Below are 18,501 nucleotides of genomic sequence, written 5' to 3'. Positions count from 1 at the left end.
CGAGTGGACAAACGTTTGGGGGCGTCTGGCAGCAGGTGGACCACAAAGAGCTAAATTCTAATCCCAGGTCCACTCCATCTCCTTCCCTGCTCGGGGCTTCGGTTTACCCATCTGTGAAACGAAAGGCTGTGATTGGAATCTAGAGGTCACTAGCCGGCAGCCAGCGGAAGTTTATTCCAGCTCTCCGACACACTTTCTCGGCTTCAGAAAAATATCAAATAGATTATTTACCCAAGATTGCTTTGAAAAATGTAAAATACTTCCAAGATGCACCATAGCATTGTAACTGAATCAATAAAAATCTCATATAGTCAAAACTACTCATGCAAGTCCCATAAAATTCCACATAAAGGTAACAGTATACACGAGGTAGTATATATTGATATACTTGTACAGTAAAATACATGCATAAATATATGAAATATGTGATAATACTATAAGATAAATAATAAGGGTTTTTTAAAACATAGAGATGGTAGAATGAAAACATGCCTACAGTTGTAGTTTTGTGAGTTAAAGCTTTCTAGAATGTAGCTCCTAATGGAAAGAGTTGTATTTAATATTATGAGTACATCTATATACATTATGGATAAAATGTGTCTACTCCTAGTATTCATCCATTCATTCAGTCCACAAATATTTATTGAGCAACTGCTATGTGCCAGGAAACAGATTGGGGATTCAGTGATGAACATCTTATTGATGAAGATCATAAAAAAATATTTTACGTATTACATATAAACTATGATGTTGGGTAGTAAAAAAGTGCTTTGAGAAAAATAAGACAGGGTCAGGGACTAGAGAGAGATAGGTGGTGCTTCCGAAGAGAGAGTGGTCAAGGAAGTCATCCCAAAGGCAATTTGAGGAGAGGCCCGGATGAATCTGGTGACAGGGCCAGAGGATGGTACCCAGTATAAGGGAGGAATCCCCATGTTACAAGGGTATTGCAGAAGCTGAAGAGGTCCCTTGTGGAGAAGAGGATTAGTCTTTAGGTTGTGGGTTATGACAGCTGCCTTCAAATACCTGAAGAATAGTCATATATAACAGTGGCTTTCAAACTTTTTGACTGTGACCCATGGTAAGAAACGCATTTTATATTGTGATCCAGCACACATACACATGCACATAAAAGCTTCACAAAAGGCTACAAGCTATGACCTGCATTTCAGAACTCACCAAGGTGGAAGAGGAGTGAGACTTACTCTGAGCTGATTCACGCAGGAACTTTCTAGCAGTTAGAACTACCCAACAGTGAACTGCCTCAGGAATTTTCAAACTGAGTTCTGGGGACCCCCAGCATCCTGTGAAAATTCAAGACAGCCTAAATATTTGCATAGGACTCTATTTGCATAGTACATTGCATAGGACTCTATGCAATGTCCTAATTTTTTAAAAAAACAACCATACATACTCAAGGATAGTAAATGTCAACATTTAGCATGTTAACATTTAGTGTGTGCTACCTTAGAGGTTATTATAGTGGTTCAGAGCAAGCAGAAGTCAGACTTCCTGGGTTCAAAGCCTGATCCCACCTCTTACTTCTGGTGTGACCTTGAGTAAGTCACTTAACCCCTCCCTCTGAATTTCAGTTTTCTCATCTGTAAAATGGGGATAATACCTCACTGGATTATTGTAAGGGTTGCGTGAAGTATTCTATACAAGGCATTTAGGAGTGTAAGGGCTCAAGAAATGACAGCTATTATTTTAAGCTGTTAATACATTATCCCCGTGCATGTATTAAAATCTAATATTAATAAAAGCCTACTGTAGGCTAGGCAGCATTAACTACTACTTGTGGATCATCGTATTTGATCCTCACAAGCAACTTGAGAGGAAGGTACTATCACCAATCTCCCTTTATGGAAGAGGAAATGGATTTAAAAGGTCAAGTGACTCATCCAAATAAGAACTATTAAGTGGCAGAACCCAGGACTATTAACCTTGAACAGAGGACTGGATACTCTTGATCACGGCACTGGCCCTCACCTGGGAACTGCTTAAACATATGCTGTTGATTAGGAAGTTAGTATATCTTCATTGCTCTTTCTTAGATTCCAGGCCCACGACATCCTGTCATGAACAGTTATACAAGCAAGTGCACCAGTGAGGCACATCTGCACAGTGCTCCATTCACACCTGGGCTGTACCTTCTCTCATCCTGGCTTCACAGGTATGCAGTAACAAGGCTGGAAAACATTATTAATAGTGTTGTCTTTGGGTGGTAGGAATATGGATTGTTTTTTTAAATCTTTTAAATTTATCTTTCCAAAAATTTGACAATATGTACATATAACCATTGTAATAGGAAGCTTAAACCTTTTCTAATTACTCATAATTCTAGCACACTAATGCATTTAAAAAATAACAGCTTTATTGCAGCTAGGGAAGTAGATGGTTATTTCTAAGACAACAACACTGCACTGAGATGTGATAAGTGAATAGTGGCTGTGTTTATAGATCCTAAAAGACATTCTTATACTAGAGTAGTGATTGTGCTGTGATCGATATTGACTTGTTTCTGTTGTTTTTGATTTCTTAATTTCTTTGAGTGTGTTGCCAATAATTATATTAAATATTAAGTTTTTAGTATAGATTGTCCACCATAAATGATTGAGAATTGCTGCTGTGAGGGTGATAGAATAAAGTGAAGAGTAAATACTGAAGGAGCAAAGGATTGGTAGAGCATAACATCATTTATTCAATCCTTCATTCCTTAGTATTTATAAATGATGTAAGTTCCTTAGGAAAAAAGGTGAGCAAAATAAAACTCAAGTCTGTTCATGAAAGATTAACTTCTATGAAAATTAAATCATGCTCCTGCTGTTAACAACTGAAAAAACAGAGAAATATAGGAAACATAGTTTTTAGACATTGAACAACAGGGAGTCCAGTACTGTAATCCCTGAGAGAAGAAAAACGAGGTGAGCCCCACAATTGCTCCAGCTTAGTGCTGGGGGCAGTTTCTAGGCCACAGTTCAGGGTGAGGGAAACCTCAGTTTCTGAGCTGGGGAGATAGAAATCAGAGTTCAGGGAGACCAAAGCAGCTGGAATTTACAAGGTAGAACACCATAAAGGAGGGACCTGCACATAAAAAGTTCAGAAATAGGAAGAGAGTTCTCCTTAAGTCTTTGGCTGAGGAATGATGGGCACATGCATGAGAAGAAACTAAGACGGGGGAAAGAACCACCAGAAAGCAGTAGGCTGAACAATTTCTGGGCCTTACACAGAACTGGGACTACTTCATGGTCCCATAAACCAGAATAGAGAGACACTGTATCAGATGAGGATGGATTGGGCAGAGTCTATAGAAATATCATGTCTTAGTAGTGGAGATAAATTATTCCTAGAATAAAAGCTGCTCTGGATTCACTATAACAAAGCTTAAAAAGCTGGAAGGGAGCATATGGGTCTGTAAGTTACTGGAAATTGTGCCAGAAAAAAAAAAATGCAACACTCTACAGAAATACTTCAAAATCCAGTACCCAACAGTGTAAAACTCACAATGTCCAGCGTCCAGTACAAAATTGCTGGACATGAAAAATACAGGAAAATATGACACATATCCAAGAGAAAGAGCAGTCAATATTAGCAGTCCCAGAAATGACAGAGATCATCAAATTAGTAGAAAAGGGGCTTCCCTGGTGGCACAGTGGTTGAGAATCCACCTGCCAATGCAGGGGACACGGGTTCGAGCCCTGGTCCGGGAAGATCCTACATGCCGCGGAGCAACTAAGCCCATGCACCACAACTACTGAGCCTATGCTCCAGAGCCCTTGAGCCACCACTACCGAAGCCTGCACGCCTAGAGCCCATGCTTTGTAACAAGAGAAGCCACCGCAATGAGAAGTCCACGCACCACAATGAAGAGTAGCCCCCGCTCACCGCAACTAGAGAAAGCCCATGTGCAGCAACGAAGACCCAATGCAGCCAAAAATAAATAAATTTTAAAAAATTAGTAGAAAAAGACATTAAAGCAGATATTATAAAAATGCTCAAATATGTAAAGGAAAACATGAACATAATGAAGATAGAAATGGAAAATATTTTTTAAAAGGACCCAAATGTAACTTCTAGAGATGAGAAATGCAATATTTGAAATAAAAATATAATAGATGGGATTAACAGCAGATTAGAAACTACAGAAGATCATTGAACTTAAAGGCAATATACACTGTCCAAATGAAAGTGGGTGGGGAGGGGCAAGAACAGAATCTCAGTGATTGTGGGACAATATTAAGTAATCTATGTACGTATACTTGTAGCTCCAGGAAAGAAGCCAGGGTGGCAAAAGGCTCAAAATTTTTTGAAAAAATAATGGCTGAATATTTTCCAAATTTGATGAAAACTATAAATCTGCAGATTCAGGAATTTCAATGAATCCAAAATAGTAAAAACATAAAGAAAATAATAAAATGATGCAAAGTCATCATCAAAATCAAATTTCTGAATAAAAGTGATAAGCAGAAAAACTTAAAAATAGTGGGTAAAAAAGATATATTAGGACATAAGATAAGAATTACAGTGGATCACTTATCATAAACTATGCAAGTTAGGAGACAATGGAGTAATACATTTTAAAGTCGGGGAGAGGAGGGAAACTGTCAACACAGAATTCTATTACCAATAAAAATGACTAAGAAAATGAAAGGAAAAAAGATTATTTTAGGCAAACAAAAACCTAGAGAATGCATTATCAGAAGACTTGCACTACAAGAAATGTTAAAATAGGTTCTGCAGACAGAAGGAATATGATACCAGACAGAAGCTTAGATAAACCCAAAGAATTAAAGAACACCGACAATGGTAAATATAAAATACATTTTTTCTTATTTTAATCTCCTTAAAAAATGATTGACTGTTTAAATGAAAAATAACACGAGGGACTTCCCTGGTGGCAGCCAATGCAGGGGACATGAGTTCGATCCCTGGTATGAGAAGATCCCACATGCCGCAGAGCAACTAAGCCCATGTGCCACAACTACTGAGACTGTGTGCCACAACTATTGAGCCCCCACACCACAACTACTGAAGCCCGTGCACTCTAGGACCCACATGTTGCAACTACTGAGCCCGTGTGCTGCATTACTGAAGACTGCGTGCCTAGAGCCCAAGTTCTGCAACAAGAGAAGCCACCGCAATGAGAAGCCCGTGCACCACAACAAAGAGTAGTCCCCGTTTGCCACAACTAGAGAGAGCCCGCGCATAGCAACAAAGACCCAATGCAGCCAAAAAATGAATAAAATGAAAACAAGTCTTTAAAAAAAATAATAACATGAGATTCATAATATATGTAGAACTAAAATGTATCTCAACAAAAGTATGGAATGTGGGAAATGGAAGTATACTATTGTAAAGTTCTTACATTATATGTGAAGTGGTGTTTTTTTTTTACTGTGATAAAGATGTAAACGCTAAACCTTAAAGCAACTGCTAAAAATAAAATAGGTATAGCTAATAAATCAGCAATGAAGGTAAAATTGAATCATAAGAAATACTCATTTAATCCAAAAGAATGAAGGAAAAAAGGAACAAAGATCAAATAGGAGAATGGTAGATTTAAATCCAACCATATATATTTTTACATTAAATGTAAAAATTTTAAACACTCCAATCAAAAAGAGATAACCAGGGTTTCCCTGGTGGCGCAGTGTTTGAGAATCTGCCTGCTAATGCAGGGGACACGGGTTCGAGCCCTGGTCTGGGAGGATCCCACATGCCGCGGAGCAACTAGGCCCGTGAGCCACAGCTACTGAGCCTGCGCGTCTGGAGCCTGTGCTCCGCAACAAGAGAGGCCCGCGCACCGTGATGAAGAGTGGCCCCCACTTGCCACAACTAGAGAAAGCTCACGCACAGAAACGAAGACCCAACACAGCAAAAATAAATTAATTAATAAACTCCTTCTTCTTCTTCAAAAAAAGAGATAACCAGAACAGATTTTAAGAAACCAAGATCCAACTCAACTATATGTTACCTTTAAGAAACCAACTTTAAATATAAAGACACGGATAGGTTAAAGGTAAAAGGATGCAAAAAGATACAGTTTGCTAACAGTAGTCAAAAGAAAACTGGAGTGACTATATTAATGTCAGAAAAAATAGACTGCAGAACAAGGAATATTACCAGGGATAAAGAGGGGCATTTCACAGTGATAAAGGGTTCAATTCACCAAGAAGAGGTGAAATTCACCAAGAAGAGGTAAAAATTATAAATGTGCATGCACCAAACAGTGCGTTAAAATACATGGAACAAAAACTGACAAAACTTAAAAAAGAAATAAACAAATTCCCAATAATATAATGTGGGAGATTTCAACACTTTTCTCTCCATATTGATAGAATGAATAAAGAGAAAATCAATAAGGATATAAAAGACTTGAACAACATTATCAGCCAATTTGACCTAATTGACATTTATTTTAAAAAACCTCCATCCAATAACAACAGAAAAACTCAAAATCCCTCCAGCGACTTGGAAATTAAACAGCAGTCTTCCAAATAAACCATATGTCAAAAGATATTATAAGGGGCTTCCCTGGTGGCGCAGTGGTTGAGCGTCCGCCTGCCGATGCAGGGGACACGGGTTCGTGCCCCGGTCCAGGAAGATCCCACATGCTGCAGAGCGGCTGGGCCCGTGAGCCATGGCCGCCGGGCCTGCGTGTCCGGAGCCCGTGCTCCGCAATGGGAGAGGCCACAACAGTGAGAGGCCCGCGTACCGCAAAAAAAAAAAAAAAAAAAAAAAAGATAAGAAAATAGAAGCTAGTTTAGGAAGAAAATGAAGGCACAACATTTCAACATACATGAGACGCTGTTAAAACAGGGATTAAAGGAAAATTAATAGTATTAAATGCTTATATTAAGAAAGAAGAAAGGTCTAAATTCAATGATTTAAGCTCCCACCTTAAAAAGCTAGAAAAAGAAGAGCACATGAAGCCTAAAGTAAATAGAAAGAAGGAAATAATAATGGTAATAGTAGACATAAATGAAATAGAAAACAGAAATGGGAAAAAAATCAATGAAACCCCTTGCTGTTTTCTTTTGAAAAGATCCATAAACCTCTAGCCAGTCTTAACAAAAAGATATAAGATGCAAATTATCAATATCAGAAATGAAGGAGGGATATTACTACAGAACTTACAGACATAAAGGATAATAAGGGACTATTATGAACAACTTAATGCCAATAAATTACACGACAGAGATGAAATGGAAAATCTTCCTTGAAAGACACAAATTACCAAAGCTCACTCAAGAAGACATAGATAATCTGAAGACCCTATATCTAACAAGCAAATGGAGTTTGTCATTAAAAAACCTTCCCACTGGGCTTCCCTGGTGGCGCAGTGGTTGAGAGTCCGCCTGCCTTGAATTCAGCAATATACAAAATTGATAGTATATCATGATCAAGTAGAATTTATTCCAGAAATACTAGGTTGTTTTAACATTTGAAAATCAATCAATATAATCCCATTAGAATACTCAAAAAGAATAATAATAGGATCATTTCCATAGATGCAGAAAAAGTATTTGATAAAATTCAACACCTGTTCCTGTTAAAAACTCTGAAGAAACTAGAATTGGAAGTGATAAAATGCTTTTATAAGAAAACCTACAGGGCTTTCCTGGTGGCGCAGTGGTTGAGAGTCCGCCTGCCGATGCAGGGGACGTGGGTTCGTGTTCCGGTCCGGGAGGATCCCACGTGCCACGGAGCGGCTGGGCCCGTGGCCCATGGCCTCTGAGCCTGCGCGTCCGGAGCGTGTGCTCCGCAACGGGAGAGGCCACAACAGTGAGAGGCCCGCGTACCACAAAAAAATTTTAAAAATAAATAAATAAAAAAGAAAACCTACAATTAACATCGTCATACTTAATGTTGAAAATAATTGGAGAAATATACCACATTAATGGATCATAACACTCGACAAAGTTAAGATATTAATTCTCTAAATTGTTTTATAGGTTCAGTGCAATCCCAATTCAAATCCAAAGAGGTTTTTTGGTAGAAATTGACCTGCTAGTTGTATAAATTGCATGGTAATTCGAAAGAACTTATAAGGGCTAGTACCAATGGTTCCCAGAGGGGAAGTGTGTTGGGGGGGTGGGTGAAATGTGTGAAGGGCATCGACTGTATGGTGATGGATGGTAACTAGACCTGTGGTGGTGATCATTTTGTAGTGTACACAGATGTCAAATTACAATTCTGTACTCCTGAAACTTATATAGTAATAACTTTAAAAAGAACTAGTATAGTCAAAATAATTTTGAAAATGAAGAGCAAAGTTGCAACTACCTTGATTTCAAAACTTATAAAGCCAAGATAGTGCGCTGTTGGTATAAGGGTATACATATAGGTCAAAAGAACAGAATTCTTGGACTTTTGATGACTATGCCAAAATAATTCAATAGAGAAAAGGATATTCTTTTCAACAGATGGTGCTAGAACAACTGAATATTTAAATGCAATAAAACAAACCTGACCTATATCTCATGCCAAATATAAAATTTAATTCAGAATGAATCTTAGACCTAAGCATAATAGCTAAAAGCATAAAACTTCTAGAAGAAAACATAGGAGAAAATATTTGTGACCTTGAGTTAGGCAAAGATTTCTTAGACAAGACAAAAAAGAATCACAAACCATAAAAAAAATCGATAAATTCGACCTGATCAAGATGAAAACTTCTGCTTTTGAAAAGACATATGAAAAGGCAAGCCTCAGACTGGGAGCAGATATTTCTAAAACACACATATGATAAAGGGCTTGTATCCAGAATATATTAAGAACTTCTATAACTCAATAGTGAGATAACCCAATTGTTTAAAAAGTAGTCAAGATTTGAACAGACACTTCACCAAAGGAGGTAGACAAATGGCAGATAAGCACATGAAAATATACAAATTAAAATGACAATGAGATACCACTATCCAATCACTGGAATGCCTAAAATTAGTAAGACTTACCAAATGTGTTGGTGAGAATGTGTAGCAACTGGAACAAATTATTGATACATGCTACCACATGGGAGAATCTCAAAAGCATTGTGTTAAGTGAAAAAACATAGACACAAAACAGTATACATACTGTATGATTACACATATATGACATTCTAGAAAAGGCAACTATTGTGACAGAAAGAAAAGCAGTGGTTTCCAGATGCCAGGGTTAGGAGGGTATTGACTGCAAAGAGACATAGGGAGCTTTGGGGAGGCGGAGGATGGATATATTTATATCTTAATTGTTGTGGTATTTTACACAATTGTAAACACTTGCCAAAACTTAAAACTGTACACTTTGAACCGATGAATTATATTGTATGTAAATTATCTCAGTAGAAATAAATTTATAAAATTCAAGCCTACAGGAGCTCTGTAAGTAACATCAACAGAGACCACTTACAGAGTTCCTACTACAAGCAGTGCAATGTGTTTGGGATTTGGGGTCGTGGAACTTGGTAAATCTCAGCCTCTACCCACAAGATTTCTCAGTTTATCCTGCAGATACAACAGAACCCAATCAACATACTTACCAAGATTGTGAAGTGGTCCCTACAAATGCTGTATTTTGCTGTTTCAGGTGCTTAGAAGAACACGCAGTCAAGTTTTTCATCAAACACATGGAATATATCACAGAACTTTGCTAAGATGGACAACTCCATGCAAAAAGACCAACACTCTGGCAAAAAAAATTCCAGAAAGACTGACAAAGTACAGAAAGGTCTAGTGAATTTTATAACAGAGGTCTTTGGGGACGAGAGCTCCTGACATATGTTCATTTTAGTACATAAGAGCAAATTTTAGGGGGATATAGTAAATCCTGGGTTATACCCACAAGGCCACTCTTAAGTATATCAAATAGATTGCTTTGGTCATTCTCCCACTGCCTCTAGGGTGATGATTGGGAAGAAACTATGAGAAGAAAGGATGGTGGGGGGGGGAGAAGGAGGAAGAGATCTTACTTTATTTCCTAAAACTTAACCCAAGCCCCCATTCTGCCAGGTTGTTGGAAAGTTAAACTCTAGCCATTACTGGCACAAATGCTATTCCTCCTTATTTCAAGTTTTGGACCTTTCTCAGTAGAAAAAGGTGATGTGATGATGGGAGTCTGGGTGAGGGAGGGGAGAGGTACTCAGATCATGGGTCATCCATCCAGACAGGTGAGAGCTCCACTGTCTCAGCCCATGTATTCCTTTGGTTTTGTTAGTATGCACTAATCCGGGACTACCTCTGGGCTTGGGGAATCATTGCTGAGGCTGGAAACTTCGTTCCAAGATCCTCACTCCACTGCTTTTTCTTTTAGGGGTATTACCACCTCCCTGGTGGGCCTCTAGAGTCCCTGCTGCTCTCAAACCCACAGCTGAACCTCTCTTTCTTCCTCCCATCTTTTGATTTAGTACTCTCTCTTTTTCTTTAATACCTTTAAATTGAAGCTTAGTATATATTCAGAAAATAAATCATAATTGTACAGCTTAATGAATATTCACAAAGAAACCACCACCTATGGAATCACTTCTCAGACCCCGTGGTAAACACCAGCATCCCAGAAGCCCTTGTCTTGTCCCTTCCTGGGCATTACCCCCCTTCTCTGCAAAGGTAAACACTACGGCTATCCTGACTTCTAATATCATTAATTACTTTAGTCTGTTTTGAACTTGATATAAATTGGAATCATACAATATGAACTCTTTTCTCTCAGGCTTTTTTCTCTCATGTTTGAGAGATTTAACTTCATGTTTCATGTATCAGTGATTAGTTCATTTTCATTGCCGTGAAATGGCATAGCATTCTTTGTTCTAATGTACCACAATTAGTTTATCCATTATACTATTGAAGGACATCTGGATTATTTCCCGTCTTGAGGTACTATGACTAAAAGCTTTTATGACTATTCTTGTTCATGTCTTTTGGGACATGTATGTATACATTCCCTGGGTCTATACCTAGGAGAATTGCTGGGTCATAGAGTGTGTCTATGATCAGCTCAGTTGATACCACTAGTTCTCCAAAGTGAGCGTGCCAATTTTACTTCCTTACAAGCAATGTATGATCATTCCAGTTGCTCTACATCCTCACCAACACTTTTAGCTCATCAGGGTTTTAATTTGCATCGTCCTTTGATCAAAAAGATTGAGCACTTTTTCATGTGTTGGCTGACTTTTAGGATATTCTCTTTGGAGAAGTGACTGTTCCCGTTTTTTACCCATTTTTTCTATTGGGTTTTTCTTTTCTTAGGAGTTCTTGAAAACATTCTAGAAATGTATCCGTTCGTTGGCTATAGGTAAAGTAAATATCTTCCCTCCGTCTGTGACTTTCCTTTACATTCTCTTAATGGTGTGCTAATGAAGAGAAGCTCTTGATTTTACTATAGACCATTTTATCAATATTTTCCCTTATAGTTAGTGTATAATGTCTGTCCTGTTTAAGAAATCTTTGCCTATCCCAAAATAATTTCTTCTAATAACTGTATTATTTTACCTTTCACATCTAGACCTACGATTCACTTGGAATTGTTTGTCTGCATGGTATGAAGATGTCCAAATCTATTGTTTTCAGTATGTATATCCAATTGCCCAGCACCATTTATTGAAAGAGTGTTCTTTTTCTGCTACTCCGCAGTGCTATCATTGTTGTGAACCATGTCTATGTATATGCAGGTCTGCTTCCGGATTCTTTGTGCTGTTCAAATACCACCTTTAATTACTGTAACTCTATAACAAGTTTTTTTCTTATCTAGTATAAGTCCTTCAGCTATGTACTATGTTTATCTTGGCTACTCTTGGCCACACTGAATTTCCATATAAATTTTAGAATCATCACATTAATGTCCTAAAAAAATCTTTACTGTCATTTTGATTTAGATTGCATTGATTCTAGACATCAAGTTGGGGATAATTTACATCTTTACAATATTGAGTTCTCCAATCCATGTGTATCCTTTCTTTTATTTAAGTCTTCTTAAATTTTTCTCAATAATGTTTTATAGTTTTCTATGTAGAGGCCTTGCATATCTTCTATATCTCTATTCTAGGCATTTGATTTTTATGCTGTTGTAAATGGTACTATTTTAATTTCATTTTCTAATTGTTTGCTGCTGGCATAGAAATAAAATTAATTGATTTTTGTATATTGACATTGCTAAATTCAGTTATTACCTCTAATAGGTTATCTATAGATTCTTTGGAAATTTCTCCATATACAATCTTGTCTATGAATAATGACAGCTTTATTTCCTTCCTTTCTGATCTATGTATTTTTATTTATTTTTCTTGGCCTTTGTACAGGTTAGAGTTCTTCAGTACAATGTTGAACAGAAGTATGAAAGCAGTCAACCTGGTTTTGTTCTCTATCTCAAGAGAAAGCTTTCAGTATCATGTTTGGTTGTAGGCTTTTGTCATAGATACCTTTTATCAGATTAAGGAAATTTGCTTCTATTTCTAGTTTGCTAGGGTTTTCTTTTAATCATAAAAGAACACTGAATTTTACAAAGTGCTTTCTCCATCTACTAAACAGACACTTTACCAAAAAAAAAAAAAAAAGATAAACAGGTAGCAAATAGCATATGAAGAGATGCTCAACATCATTAGTCACTAGAGATATGCAAATTAAAGTCACAATGAGATACCACTACACATCTAATGGGATGGCTGGAATTAAAAAGACTGCCCATGGGACTTCCCTGGTGGCGCAGTGGTTAAGAATCCGCCTGCCAATGCAGGGAACACGGGTTCGAGCCCTGGTCCGGGAAGATCCCACATGCTGTGGAGCAACTAAGCCCGTGCGCCACAACTACTGAGCCTGTGCTCTAGAGCCCGCGAGCCACAACTATTGAGCCTATGAGCCACTACTACTGAAGCCCGTGCACCGAGAGCCCGTGCTCCGCAAAAAGAGAAGCCACTGCAATGAGAAGCCCACGCGCCACCACAAAGAGTAGCCCCTGCTCGCCGCAACTAGAGAAAGCCCGCGTGCAGCAACAAAGACCCAACGCAGCCAAAAATAAATTAATTAATTAATTAAAAAAAAAAAAAGACTGCCCATTGTTGTTGAGGATGTGAAGTAACAGTAACTCTCACACACTAATAGTGGAGATATACAAAGATACAACAACTTTGGAGAAGGGTTTGGCAGCTTCTCAAAAAAGTTAAAGTATGATCCAGCCATTCCTCTCCTAGGTATCTACCCAAGAGAAATGAAAACTTATGTCCATTTTAAGACTTGGGATTGAATGTTGTTAATAGCTTTACTTGTAATACTTCCAATCTAGAAACAATTCAAATTTTCATCAACAATGGATAAAAAATTGTCACATTTCTATACAATGGAATGCTACTCAGCAATAAAAAAACAATGAAGTATTGATACTTGAACAACATGGATGAATCTCAAAATAACTGTGCTCAGTGAAAGAAACCAGACAAAAAAGAGTACATATTGTATGATTCCGTTCTGCCTCTATTGACGTGATCATATAGTTTTTTTTTTTTAGTTTGTCAATATGGTGAATTACATTGATTGTCAAATGTTAACCTATCTTTGGATCACTGGGATAAACCTCATTTCATCATGATGTGTTATCTTTTTTATATATTGTTGAGTTTAATTTGCTAACATTTTTATAAGAATTTCTGCACGTATATTTATGAGGGTTAATGATCTATAGTGATTCCCTCTCACCTTCTGTAATGACTCTGTCTGGCTTTGGTAACACGGTAGTAACTGGCCTCATAGAATGATTTGGGAAATGTCTTTTTCTCTTCAGTTTTCTAGGATAGATTGTATAGAATTGATAGGTGGAGTGTTCTATAAATGTCAGTTAGGTCAAGTTAGGTAATAGTATTGTTCAAGTCGTGTATGTCTATTGATCTTCTATCTACTTGCTTAAATTACTGAGGGAGGGATTTTGAAATCTCTGACAATTTTTGTGGAATCTTCTATTTCTTCGTGCAGTTCTATCAGTTTTTATTTCCTGTATTTTGAATTTCTTGTTATTGAGTATATCAGTGCTTAGAATTGTTATATTCTCTTGAGGAAGTAGCCGCTTTATCATTATGAAATTACCTTCTTTATTGCAGGTAATATTTTTTGCTCTGCAATCTGCTTTGTCTGATATTAATACCTAGCTTTCTTTTGATAGCATAGTGTATCTTTTCCCCATACTTTTACTTTTAACCTATCCCTGGGTTTATATTGAGTGTATTTCTTGTAGACATCATGTAGTTAGGTCTTTCTTTTTTATCCAATCCAACCACCTCTGTCTTGTAATTGGGATGTTTAGTGTGTTTAATAATCACATTAAATTAAATAATGTGTTTAATAATCACATTAAATTTAAATTTAGTGATTATTGGTGTGTGAGTTTAAGCCTACCATCTATCTATTTGCTTTCTATTTGTCCCATCTGTTCTTTATTTACATTTTCTGGATTCTTTTGTATTGAATATTTTTGTGTTTCTATTTTGTCTACTTGGTTGGCGTTTTAGGAATAACTCTTTGCAATGTTTTCTTCATGGTTCCTTTAGAGCAAGGGTTGGCAAACTTTGGCCCTTGGGCCTAATCTGACCTGTTGCCTGTTTCTATAAATAAAATTTTATTGGACCATAGTTACCTCTATTTGTTTATGTGTTGTCTGTGGCTCCTTCACTCTATAATGGCAGAGTTGCATGGTTGCAACAGAGACAATATAGCCTGCAAAACCTTAAATATTTACTATCTGGCCCTTTATAGAAAAAGTTTGCTGATCTGTACTACAGAGTTTATAACATACATCTTTAATTTTATCACATTCTACCATCAAGTGATATTATTACACTTCACATATAGTAGAAGAACCTTACAACTGTATCTTTTTATTTTTTCTTTCCTTGCCTTTGCACTGTTGCTGTCAAACATCTTACTTCTACATACGTTATAAATGCCACAATAGAGTTATTATTTTTGCTTTAAATAGTCAATTATTTAAAAAATGATTTAAATTTTATGTTTATATCTAAATGCATCAATTTATACTCAGGGTTCTACATTTTACATTTACCTACATATTTACTAGTTCCAGAGCTCTTCATTCCTTTAGGTAGATCCAGATTTCCAACCGGTATCATTTTTCTCTTGCATGAAGGACTCCCTCCATTTCTTGTAGTTCCAGGTTACTGGTGATTAATTCTTTTAGTTTTTGTATATCTTCAAAAGTCTTTATCTTGCTTTCATCTTTGAGAGATATTTTTACAGGGTACAGGATTCTAGGGTGATAGTTTTTCCCTTCTGGTACCTTAACAGACATTGTTTCTGATGGTCATCTGCTGTTATTCTTACATTTGTTGCTTTGTGTGTAATGTGTCTTTTTTTCTCTGCCTGATTTTATGACTTCCTATCACTTTAAAAAGGCAATTTGATGGGGACTTCCCTGGCGGTCCAGTGGTTAGGACTCTGTGCTTCCACTGCAGGGGGCACGGGTTCGATCTCTGGTCAGGGAACTGGGATCCCCACATGCTACAGTGGTGAGGCCAAAAACTTTTTTTTTTTTTTCTCTCTCTGTGGTACGCGGGCCTCTCACTGGCTCACGGGCCCAGCCGCTCCGCGGCATTTGGGACCTTCCCACACCAGGGCACGAACCCGCGTCCCCTGCATCAGCAGGTGGACTCCCAACCACTGCGCCACCAGGGAAGCCCAGGCCAAAAACTTTTAAAAAACAAATTAAAAGTAAAAAAACAAAAAGCAATTTGATTATTATGTGCCTTGGTGGAGTTAAATTCCTGTGTCATGTGCTGAGTTTCACTGCCTTTCTTTGATCTGCAGGTTTATGTTTTTTTAAATCAAATCTGGAAAATTTCAGCCACTTTTTTCTTGAAAGATTTTTTTCTATTTCCTCTCTCCCACCTCTCTTCTTTGGAACGTATATTAGGTTCCTTGAAGTTTTCACAAAGCTCACTGATACTCTGTATTTTTTAGTCCTTTTTCTCTCTGTGTTTTGTTTTGGTTTGTATTTCAATGTCTTCAAGTTCACTAGTCTTTTTTCTGTAGTGTCTAGTGTATTTTTAATCTCAGACTTTTTAGTTTTCATCTGTAGAAGTTTGATTTGGATCTTCTTTATATCTTCCATGCACCTACTTAATAAGTTCAATCTTTTTTCCAGCTTCTTGAACATATCAAATGCAATTATTATTGTAATGTAATGTTCTTGTATTCTATCATCTCTATCATTTCTGAGTTGGATTTGATCGATTGTTTATTTTCTCCTCATTGTGAATTGTATTTTTTCCCTTCTTTGTATGCCCATTAATTTTTTATCAAATGCCAGTTATTTTTACCTGTTGGGTGCTGTACATTTTAGTAGTCCTATGAATTCTTGTGCTTTGTTCTGGGCTGCAGTTAAGTTACTTGGGAAGTTTGATCTTTTCAAGTCTTGCTTTTAAGCTTTGTTAGCTGGAACCAGAGAAGCATTTAGCCTAGGGGTAGTTTTACCCTATTTCTGAGGCAAAACCCTTCTGCATATTCTCCTTGTGTCCCATGAATTATGAGGTTTTCCACTCTGACTTGTGGGAACAGGAGCTATTCCTGTTCCCAGTGTTCAGGTATTGTTTACCCTAACTTTTTCAGGTGAATCTTTCCCCAGCCTTGGGGAGTTTTCTCACATGCCTGGGCTGATTGATACTCAGGAAACTACTTGAGGGGAACCTAGTGCACGTCTCCGGAACTCTTTCTCTGTATAGCTCTCTTTGCTCTGGTTCTCTGCACCATTCACTGGAAGGAATGTAAAAGGGGGAGTTTGTATATCATTTATACATCACAACCCAGACATATAAAATTTTAACTTGATTTTCTATAAATGATCCTTCTGCTTTTTCACCCCAGGTCTGCTCAGAAACCTAAACTTACGCTTGTGTTGCACTGTGTCCTGAAGAATGAGAGCGAGCCCCACTCTGCTCTGGGATTTCCTGACCTCTCTGTATCTTTACGGTGCTTCGCTGATCTGTGATTCTGGGCTGAGGATGAGTGAGGTCTCTTGCTCTGTTCCCCTGCCTGGCTCTCTTCCAAGGCTGCTCCAAATGGTTTTGTGTCCCCTTCCTCCTTGGCAAGAACGCCTTTCCTGTCGGATCCTTCCTCTTCCCTTGATAATATGCTTCAGCTGTGTGACCAAGTCTCACTAGTTTAAGAGCTGGAGGTGCTTGGAAAGGTGGGGTGAATGGCCGGGCGGGAACCAATAAATTACCAAGAGGGTCTTTAAAAAAAAACAACCCAGTTTCATGTTTATCTCTTGTCAAAAGGCAAGTTTCTCTTTTTATTCCATTTAAAATAAAATGTTAACAGATAGCTCTGTGTTTTGTGCATTCGTCAGTTCTCTGTTTTGTGCTATTTTTTATTCTATTTTTGTTGTTTAGGTTTTACTGCTGTGTATACAACACAATCCTCCATTCCTGTTAAATATCAGCCTTCCAGAATTCCAGAATCAGAAAAAAAAGGATTTAATAGTCAAGCCAAGAGGTTTTACCATAAAAAGGTAATGGCGCGCCTCTTGGCGTTTTCGTTAAAATCAAATGTAGTAGTTGTTTGTATCAATTTAGCCTGTGGTATGTTTTGTATCGAAAAGTAACACATTAAATGAGTTTTTAAAACCGAGGGGAAAAAAAAAAAGGTAATGGCATTGTCTTAGAGATGCTTTACTTTTAGTCTGGATTTTAGCCTCAGGGGACAGACACGCGAGTCTGGCTGGTGCGTCTGTCTCTGTGACCAGTAGAGGGCAGTGTCATCCAAGGAGCTGCAGCACCCTCTCCAGCTGTGCGCTCTGACTGGGTTGTAGGAATGAGCTGGAAAGATATTACATCCAGTGGAAAACATGTCTGGACTTATGGGGCCACACTGAAACCAAACATTTTTTCACAAGAAATGTATTTTAAAAATTACTATAAAAATCAAAAATGCAAAAATCCCAGACGTATGAAGTAAAAGATAAAAATCCTTCCCCCTGCCCCCAGCCTCACTCAAAACATGACAGGAAGAACAAAACTTTCTTCAAATAACATAAAAGGAAAAATTAACGAGTCTAATAAACGTAAAATTACCTTTGTGATGACACCCCCCTCTTTTTTAAGCTTCCTTTGACAATGTGTTAGAACTGTTCCTGCATTTCCCCATTCCTTACCCTCTTCCCCAAATACCTGTGTCTCTTTTTCTCTTTGATCTGGAACGTTCTGCTTGGGTCCTGGTGGGTCCTCACCTAACTTCTGTAATTTCACCGGCTGAAAGCCCAGGTCTGATGTTCTCCCCTCTCACCAGCAGGGGGAGGAAGCAACTCGCAGACGCAAGAGTCTTTTAACATCTTCGTTCCTTTATTCGTTTAACTAGGACCTTTAGAATAACATTCTTTTGGGGAGTCATCATGTCAGTTACCTTTTGCTGCATTCTAAAAATGTTTTTCATCCTACCCCCTCGCCAAGATGGCGAGAGGGGATGGGGAGATCTGGGTCCTGGACGCAGGTGAGTCCTCGGCAAGCCCTGTGCCCCTTGGCCTGTTTCCTCC

The 18,501-nt window shown here is 37.9% G+C and overlaps 1 protein-coding gene across 1 annotated transcript in view; it reads left to right on the top strand.

Annotated features, from left to right (window-relative positions):
- STPG1 (sperm tail PG-rich repeat containing 1) overlaps positions 1-18,501 on the top strand; it is a 51,058-nt gene that overhangs the window by 365 nt on the left and 32,192 nt on the right. The window contains exons 2-4 of the mRNA XM_059998795.1: positions 2,052-2,170; positions 9,568-9,708; positions 17,363-17,481. Of these exons, the coding sequence (XP_059854778.1) occupies positions 9,636-9,708; positions 17,363-17,481 (192 nt within the window). The 5' untranslated portion in view covers positions 2,052-2,170; positions 9,568-9,635. The remainder of the gene's footprint in view (positions 1-2,051; positions 2,171-9,567; positions 9,709-17,362; positions 17,482-18,501) is intronic.

Source organism: Delphinus delphis, chromosome 1 (genome assembly GCF_949987515.2).
Source record: "Delphinus delphis chromosome 1, mDelDel1.2, whole genome shotgun sequence".
NCBI lineage: Eukaryota > Metazoa > Chordata > Mammalia > Artiodactyla > Delphinidae > Delphinus > Delphinus delphis.
The sequence above is the reverse complement of the archived record's forward strand: the minus strand, read 5'-3'. Positions and strand labels throughout refer to the sequence as shown.